General features: G+C 30.5%; 1 protein-coding gene across 1 annotated transcript; it reads left to right on the top strand.

The window, feature by feature from the left end:
* Positions 1-452: 452 nt before the first annotated feature.
* LOC146721545 (dynein light chain roadblock-type 2-like) lies at positions 453-9,865 on the top strand. The gene is made up of 3 exons (XM_085486629.1): positions 453-480; positions 9,331-9,402; positions 9,476-9,865. Exons 1-3 carry the CDS (start codon positions 453-455, stop codon positions 9,685-9,687), a joined length of 312 nt encoding a protein of 103 aa, XP_085342755.1. The 3' UTR covers positions 9,688-9,865.
* Positions 9,866-10,143: the final 278 nt, after the last annotated feature.

Below are 10,143 nucleotides of genomic sequence, written 5' to 3' on the forward strand. Positions count from 1 at the left end.
AAAGATTTTGAATTAGGAAATGAAAATAGCAGAGAAATAGTGAAACGATTAAGGATAAGGGATAAGGACCATCACCCAGTAGAGAGGTGAAAGTTGAAGGAAGCAGGAAAAAGAGAGGAGCAACAAGGAGGAATGAGGAAAAGGATATCAAACAAAATGGATTGCAGGATATTCGAAGGGAAAGTTGACGAAATGGGAAAAGGAGAAGAGGAAATAGAAAAAGAATGAGAGAGAGAGAGAGAGAGAGAGTGGAGAAGAAACTAAAGGAGGCAATAATAGAAACGGAGAAGGATATGAGGAAGGGAAAAATAGAGAAGAGAGGATGATGGGATGAGGAATGTGGAAGGGAGAAAAAGAAGATAAAGATGGAGCTGAGGAAATGGAAAAAAAGAATACAGGAGGAAGAGAATGGAATACAAGAAACTGTGCAATAAGAAGGAGAAAAACGAGAGATGGGAAAAAAGGGCAGCGGAAGCAGAGGTATGGGAAATAGTGAATAGAAAAAGGAAAAGGAGGAAGGAAATAAATGATGAAATTGAGGTGGGAGAGTAAAAAGGATACTTCATGAAAAATGTCAATTAAAAATTCTTTTTTGCAAAATATCTTACGAACTAGCTTTTCTAAAGCTAAAAATTATATTAATAACAGTTTAGATTTGTACAGCATGTTGTCTGGAAAAAAGATCGATGATAATGATACGATGTTCTGTTTAGATGTTGTTTCTTTATTTACGAACGTAGCTCTGGATCTTGCAATCAACAGTATTAATGATAGATGCGAACACATTGAAAAAAATACTAAAATACTTAAAAGTCAGTTTATACTAACAATAAGTATAAAAGTCATTTAGACATCCACTTATTTTACATTTAATGACAATTTATAAACAGACTTTTGGGACCCCTATGGGGTCTTCATTATCACCAATTATAGCTGATTTGGTTATGCAGGTTCTAGAAGGCACAATTTTTAAATCGTTAAATTTAAAATGCACGTTTTACTTCCGTTACGTAGACGATATAATACTGACTACTTCTACGAATAATATGACGCAAATGGTCAATAATTTTAATAATTATCATAATAGACTTAAATTTACAGTGGAACAGGAAGTTAACCGCAGCTTAAATTTCTTAGACTTATCAATAAAAATTATGAATAATACAATATACATAGATTGGTACTAAAAAGAAATAGTGAAACCTTCTCACAAAGCACTCTATCATTTTTTCCTAACCATCCACAATGCCATAAAATTGGAACAATTTATAACCTAGTGGATAGATGTTTACTATTATCACACCCACAATTTTTTAATAAAAATTTAGAGGTAATTATTAACATATTTATAAGCAACGGTTACCCTCCAGATCTTATTTTCAACAAAATTAATCATTGGATAGGACACACCTCATTTCTAAAGAAAGCATTATAAAGAGACAAACAAACATAGAACGAACAGAAAATAAAAAAAAAAGAATTAGTAACTAAAAAATTATTTCTTATTCCGTATATAAATAGGATCTCAGAAATGATTATCTTCTCGATAAAATACAGATTTTTAGTAGGATATAGATGCTTTAACAAACTTGATAAAATCATTAAAACACAAAAAGATGAAATTAAACATCCATGTAATTCTAATGTTGTTTATAAGATCAATTGCAATAATTGTAATGCATCTCATGTGGGCCAAACGAAGAGACAATTACAGACGAGATTGAAAGAACATAAAAATAATATCGAGTTGGATTCGACAAGACACTCGGTAATTTCTGAACATATAATAAAAGAACACCTTACATTTAACTGGGATAATGTAGTAATTCTGAACAATGAAAGTAATTATTACAAAAGACTCATCTCTGAGATGTTACACATCAAAGAACAAAAAATGGGTTAAATTTAAATAAAGACACTGAGTTACTCAGCGAGTCCTATTATGATATTTTAGATAAATTAGCAATCATAAAATAATAATAAGACAAATAGGACATCAAGAGTTTAAGCATATGTATTCGATCATATATAAACACACACCATTTGCAATTAAGTATAGTTCAAAATGATGTGTCATGTTAGATCGTTGGTTTTCTTTTTATAATATCTTCAACTTTTCTAAAAAGTTGTTTAAAAACTGTTAAGAGAAACGACGCAAAGTAAACATAATAAAATCATGTAAAAATATCTTTATTTAATATTAGACATGCGTTAATCGTTATTTATTTGTTAATCACAGTGCCTACGGATATTAATAATTTCTCGCATAAAAACGATGAAATTTTACGAGATTCGATTAACATTAAAAGATTACATCACGGCGAACATTTTATGATAAATAAAATATGACAAATTGTAATACGCATAAATTTTCTATAAATTCTCGACTTGAAGTAACGAGCTAACAGTAATCTTTAATATTATGGTTTATCTTTTTATAAGAATTGTAAAAAACCAATTTAACATTGTAATACTGAAGAAGACCGCGTGCGGTTGAAACGTTCATTCTTTTATATAGAAGGTTTTGATTGTATTTTTCATATAATATCATTTAAAATTTTAATTCGCTCGTGTATTGTATAAAACAACAAATGTATTTACAAAAGGCCAACTTATCCAGCAATATTTAAGATGTATCCAATTAAAATTTATTTCATAAACAATATATTGAAATTACAAAAAACCGTCCATATAAACAATATATTGAAATTACAAAAAACCTTCCATATATAAACGTTTCAACCGCACACGGTCTTCCTCAGTATAACAGTGTGACGTAATTTATAATTCTTACAAAAAAATCATCCTATTCTTAAAATTTACTAATAGTCCGTTGATTCGAGTCGAGAATATGTTAGAACTTTATGCGTGTTACAATTTGTCATGTTTTTAAAAGCATTCGCCGTAATGAAATCTTGTGATGTTGGATCTCGTAGATTATTTCTTCGTTTTTAAGCGAGAAATTTTAATATCCATAGGCGCTGCGATTGATAAATGATTAACGTATGTCTACTAATAGATAAAAGGCTTTACATAAATTTATTATGCTTACCTTGTGTCGCTTCTTCTCACAGTTTAACACAATTTAAAAAAAAATTTTTTTACACACAGGGTAAGCATAATTGAAGCTTTAATACTTTTTATTATTATAACTATACATTTACACGTCAGGTTTGATAACACTATTTCTAAAACTGGTCAATTATAGCTGTTGCGAACGCGCGGCATGAACCGTGGTGCGACGCGAAGCTGCGACGAACGAGCGTGCTCGGCCTTTTTAGGGCCGCGTCTCGCGCGCCGTCTCTCAATTTTTTTATTGGAAAGAAATCATAGGAATCTCATGAGAGATGTGATAGATGGACAATAGGATATAATTATTGAGTGGACTGTATCTTAATAGGGTGATCGCGCACCCATGTGTGCGCTGAGACTGGTGATTTACGCAGGAAGCCGAATTGAAAAGGAATCTTGAACTTGATGAACAATAAAAGATCACTTTATTATGTATCACACATCTGAAAATCACCTGGACTTGACACAAACAAAAAAAAACTCTGTATGATAATCGAAAGCGTTTGCTGTACACGCAGCTAAATCTACATTTAACAATTGATCACTTATCGAACGCCTGATTGTACACCAAGCGTCGTACAAAAACAATTACTTGCCTCAAAGCTCGCAATCACAAAAAAATGTTTGTTCAATATCGGCACCAATGTCCTTGGTCGCAAAAACAATTTCTTATTTGACAGTCACGACCGCGAAGCGTACAAAAATAGATTTGTCCTCTTGTGGACGACCGTTATAATTTATCGAAAACGCGCACACATAATTTAACGCAATTCGATAATTATCTTGAGTTATCATGTTCACGATCATTTTTCACCACGACAATTAATTAACAGAATTAACGCGGAACTGCAATCACCCGGCGAAAATGATGCAAGCGATCCTGATCGATTCGTTGAGTCGCTCGCTGCTTGCACGTGCACACCGCATGTAATATTTTGGAAATCGGAAGCACAGTGTGACGGCAGTTATGAGAGAGGGAGAGAGGAAGAGCGGGAGATAGAGAGAGAGAATGCACGACATGCATTCTTCTGCAAGCGACTATCGCGATGAATCCTCCAGCAGGATTCGAATAATTGCAAGGATCGATCACGTGTACGTGGCGTGCATAATACAGCGGCAAATTTGTCGTAAGAACGTGTTACGACACTTGTGAGAGAGAGAGACGGAGGGAGGAGAGAGAAGGGGGGAGAAAGAAGAGAGAGAGAGAGACGGAGAGAGAGAGGGAGGGAGGGAGAGAGAGGAGAGAGAGAGAGAGAGAGAGAGAGAGAGAGAGAGAGAGAGAGAGAGAGAGAGAGAGAGAGAGAGAGAGAGAGAAAATGCACGACATGCATTTGTCTGCACGCGAATATCGTAATGAATCCTCCAGCAGGATCCGAATAATCGTAATGTTCAATCACGTGCACGTGGCACGCACAATATAGCGGCGAATTCGTCGCGAGAACGTGTATGTTGCGTCGCGAACGAGATCCGATTAACCGCTAACCTTAACACTCGATATGTCACAGAATACCGCGCGATGCTTCTCGTATCCGTCGCGACCGTACATTCACTCACTTATTACACTGTAACGCGACTTATTTTGTACTTCGTTACACGAATATTTTTAGTCTGACTTGCGACCACCCGATCAACTCTCTCTCCACGACGACTGTCTCCGACGGAATGCGTACTTCGATCACGCTATCGACCGCGTGCTCGCGACGGACACACGCGGAACGCGCTAATTGGCCGAAATTTTGCTTCCGCGGCGCTTACCGCGGTGCGTGCCGCGAGGTGCTGCCGCGTTAGACCCGCGGCTATCGCTTTTACCTAGATTTTCGATCGAGATATGATTTTTCGCTTGATCGAGCACGGCGAATTCATCTCAATCCTAAACAATAGCTAATTCTCGGAAGATTGGAATGGTTAAAAGTTGACCAGAAGTATAGATTATTAAATCCAATTGAGGATAACGTGTAATAAGAGGCTATGATGATAATACAATTTCATATAACATTTGATATTTTAGGTGTATATTTTATGAATATACATTTTACTTCCATGACATAAAAATAATATCCTATATGTCAAATGTTAAAACATTTTATATACATGATTTGGATATACACTGCAATATATAATATGTATATTTATCAATGTATTTTATATGTATATACAGTTTATGTATGTACATTCCATGTAAAATGTAGATACATAATTAATAATTTTCCGTTAAGCCTCAGATATATTTATTGAAGCTATACTAATAAATTTGGTCAGTAATTAGTACTTTCTATTATTAATATTAATGTTAATAATACAGGGTGTAAAAAAATTAGACCGACAAACTTTGAGGGGAAATAGAGGACATAAGAACAAACATATTTTGTTAATAATGTTTTTCTCTACGACGCTCCGTTTTAATATTATAGGGTACAAAATAGGAATTTTATGATTTTAACAAAAAACATTTTAACAAAGTAATAGATAATAAAATTTATTTAGATTGGTATCACAAAAAGACATTCTCAGGTAGATTACTTTCATTTTTTTCAAATCATCCGACTTGTCATAAAATAGGAACAATTTATAACTTGGTAGATAGAGCTTTATTACTATCACATCCGCAATTTCACAAAAAAATATAGAGAAAGCTATTAACATTTTGCTATCCAACGGTTATCCTCTTGATCTAATTTTCACAGAAATAAAACGCAGATTAAAAAATCTCTCAACTAAGAAAATTAACAAGCCTAATAATAACAATATAACAGATACTAATAATACTAATACTAACATTAAATATTTTGTCATACCATATATAGAATCAATATCTGAGAAAGTTGCTTCAGCAATAAGAAGACCTGACGTAGTGGTAGGATATCGTTGCATTAAAAAATTGAATGACTTCATAAAAGTTCAAAAGGACAAAAATAATTGCCCCACGAATTCTAACGTTATTTATAAATTGAATTGCAACGATTGTGATGCCACATACGTCGGACAGACAAAAAGACAGTTAGGAACGAGACTTAAAGAACATAAAAATAATATTAAATTAGACTCTGCTAGACATTCGGTTGTCACTGAACACATTCTAAACGAACAACATACATTTGACTGGGACAATATTAAAATTATGGATCATGAAAAGAATTACCATAAAAGACTAATATCTGAAATAATCCACATTAAAGAACAGAAAAATGGAATTAATTTAAATAAAGACACCGAGTTGTTAGACAGTAGTTATTTTGACATACTTAAAAAATTTGCTGAATCATAATTTAGAAAAAACATTGGTAATAAATAAATACACCACGCTCTCTATTTTGACATTTGGTATTCAGACTTCGCAACACACACTTGAAATATCGGGAAAAAGGACTTGTTAAAACGATAATGTAAGTTGAAAGATTTTTCAATTTTCTCTAACATTGATTTAATTTGCGTATTATATCCGCAGCATGTTTAAATATCGCATAACTTGGCATCTCAGACCAATCGCCTTGCATATCTATTGGTCAACAGCGAAGAATCGTTACAATTTTATATTTTAATATTTAACTAACCTTGTATTTTTAACATTTAACTTTGTATTTTAATATTTAACTTTTATGTATTGATAAATACTGTAGTGCAGTCGAAACGTTTACAATTTATATCGATTCTGTAACGGAATGTTATTTTAATTATTTAACTATTAATAAATTTTTACACCTTATTTATTTGCTCGTTTAGTTGGCCTACTATATTTGATTTGTTTAATTTTGTTAATTTATACGAGCCTTTCATTAATTAAATTTAAATATATTATATATTAATCATTATTATAATATTTAAGAAAATATTTATTAATTATTAATTATTTATATATATAAATATATATAATATTTATTTTTTAATCAATATATAATTTAAATGTTTATTAAATTTAATAATTAATTAAATTATATATTGATTAAAAAATAAATGAGTTAGATAAATATGAAAAATTAGTTAATGAGATAGTAAATGTAATATTTATTTTTCAATCAATATATAATTTAAATGTTTATTAAATTTAATAATTAATTGATACTTATCATTATGATAATCTCATTATTCTTTGTGACATGATCTCAACATGAGAAAATTTAATTCTATATTAACACAGATGTTACCGTCAATTTCATCAACTTTAAACTTTCCTGACTGAAATTTGAATGCGAGATAGATAGAGAATCGTACACCGCGTAACGGTTAAAGAAAAAATTAGCAATTATTGCATAACTGTGACGTATCGTTTATGTCAATAACGTAATGAATCTATAATTGTTACATAAAATTGTTATGTAATTTTGGCGTTACTTTATTATATATGTATTTATGTATTATGGGTAATGTAAATGTGTATACTCTAAAAGTTTCGTAAATACTACGTAATTTTAATGACATAATTGTAACGTTATGTTAAATACGTAACGTTTATGTATTTTGGTTAATGTAAATGTATATACTCTAAAAGTTTCGTAAATACTACGTAATTTTAATGACATAATTGTAACGTTATGTTAAATACGTAACATTTATGTATTTTGGTTAATGTAAATGTGTATATCCTAAAAGTTTCGTAAATGCTACATAATTCTAATAACTAATTGCAACGTTATATTAAATACGTAACATTATTTTGTTGACATCAATGTATACATTCTGTAAAAACTTTATTATAATCATTACATACAGTATAATAACAAAATTGCGATATTTTTTTTATTTAATGTGACATCGCAATTTCGTTATTATAATTATATATAATAGTTATAATAAGGTTTTTACAGAATATATACATTGATATCAACAAAATAATATTAATGTTACATATCAAGAGACACGGTAGTGTCTCGCGACCAGTTAAGGGCGTAGCCGAGACACCGTGTATCTTAACGCGAGTCGGACATTTGAGTCTTTATAATATTTCGAATTTTCAATAACGGCTGAAGCAATCGAGTTTATACTAGACTTAATCGATAGTATTGAGTTTGAATTATATAATAAAAGTGTCTTTATTTCTGCTCTACGTGATTTGTAAGCAGAGATATATAATTGCAAAGTCGAAATATGAAAAATTTCTTTTAAGAAACGTCCCCGTCATCATTATTATCATCATCGACCACGCAAACATAGTAGTATCGTGCTACACGTATTCACACATATACAACACATGCGCACACATATATCACACGTACACAACACATAAATAGATGCATGTATTGGAAATGTCCATCTCGCACGTTTTACAACAGACGGCGATAGTTGCCCTTCGCTATATTGACAGCGTGCGGGGTTAGATATTTTCAATTTCAACGTGCGGGGTTAGATATTTTCAATTTCAATTTTTACATTCAATTTTAATGTTATTATTTGCAAATTTATTGTCATAATATTTCAATAATATTTCAATTATATAAATGCCTACGTATGAGTATGCATATATTTTTAATAATAGTTGCCCTCCGCTATATTGACAGCGTGCGGGGTTAGATATTTTCAATTTCAATTTTTACATTCAATTTTAATGTTATTATTTGCAAATTTATTGTCATAATAATTTATGTGCAAGTTTACAGTCTGTGATACAAAATCAGATATTTTGCTATTATTTCAATAATATTTCAATTATATAAATGCCTATGTATGAGTATGCATATATTTTTACTAATTTTCTTAATTAGCTTCTATATTTTTTTCAGTTGTACATCAAGCAGGTAGCATTATCAGCTCACTTGTGAGCATGGGTTGGGCATGGCTAGTTATCATCGCAGCATTCGATTAGCTTAACAAGATAAATCTAATATCAGTGCTATAGGAACTATTTTACAATTTTTCTGGCATTTTCTTATTGCAGGTACATATATATCCAATAATTAATATACAAAATTAAATATTATTCATCACACACTTTGTATCAAAATAATATATTTTTTAAATTTATTTTAAATTTATTTAATCATTTTTATCATTGTGATTGTAGTGGCAAGGATCTTATTGTTCAGTGTCATTGCAAGCATCTGGCCTGTATATACCATAATATATTGTGTAATACATTGGCTAAGTATGACAATATAGATTTTGATAGATTTCCATGGAATATTGGAATTTTGTCGGACTTACAGTCATCCACCACATATGCAGCCTACAATTAAAGAACGCATTTATTCCATATGATTTGCTTCCGTTATTGGAATATTTAAAATAAAAATTTTATTAATAAATTTCGATGAAATAATTTATAAGAAGTTGAAGAAACTATGAAACAAATTCAGTCTCATAAAAGGGTAGTTGGAACAATAGTGGTGAATGCAGAAGGTATTACATGAGATCATTGACATGATTTACTTGTAGTTGTAAACAAAAATTTATAAAATTATATCTGTTTTAGGTATTCCTATAAAGTCAACATTAGATAATACGACAACAGTTCAATACGCAAGTTTGATAAGCCAATTGTCAGATAAAGCTCGTTCTGTCGTACGTGACTTGAATCCAACAAATGATTTAACTTTCTTGCGCATACGTAGCAAAAAACATAAAATTATGATGGCACCAGATAAAGAATTCATATTAATAGTAGTACAAAATCCAGTTGATTGATATTTAAAAGAAACAAAAATATATTTCAAAGTTAAGATTTATTTCTTTGGTTGTTAATTTAATCTGTATGCTACATTGGATGTTAATATCTATTCAATTAAATAAAGAAAAATAAAAGAATAAAGCTTAAAAATTATACAAAATGCAGTATTTAATTACTAATTTAACAAATTATGAACTTTTAGAGTTTTTAAATAGTGCTTTCTTCTTTGGTAACAATATTATATTTTTAAGGATAATTATGAAAATATGTATATATAGTAATTCATGGCATGTTTATTTTTGTATTTAATACAATTATAAATGTACATTTCTCATCAATAAAATATCACAGTATCTTTTTTATAATTTAATTTTAATATTGAGATTGTTTTTATTCAGTGGAAAAAAAATGTGTAGTTGGTCCCTATTAATTATACATACATATAACTGTGTCGCACAAATAATTATATGCAG

This window comes from Nylanderia fulva, unplaced genomic scaffold (genome assembly GCF_048542155.1).
Source record: "Nylanderia fulva isolate GAGA-0341 unplaced genomic scaffold, ASM4854215v1 Scaffold457, whole genome shotgun sequence".
Lineage (NCBI taxonomy): Eukaryota > Metazoa > Arthropoda > Insecta > Hymenoptera > Formicidae > Nylanderia > Nylanderia fulva.

What these genes read in the sequence shown, in the direction of transcription:
- LOC146721545 (XM_085486629.1), top strand. Translation starts at nt 453, where the DNA reads ATGGGAAAAAAGGGCAGCGGAAGCAGAG. An exon ending in AAAGGGCAGCGGAAGCAGAG is followed by an intron (nt 481 to 9,330) that starts GTATGGGAAATA and finishes ATAATTTATAAG; the next exon opens with AAGTTGAAGAAACTATGAAA. An exon ending in AATAGTGGTGAATGCAGAAG is followed by an intron (nt 9,403 to 9,475) that starts GTATTACATGAG and finishes TATCTGTTTTAG; the next exon opens with GTATTCCTATAAAGTCAACA.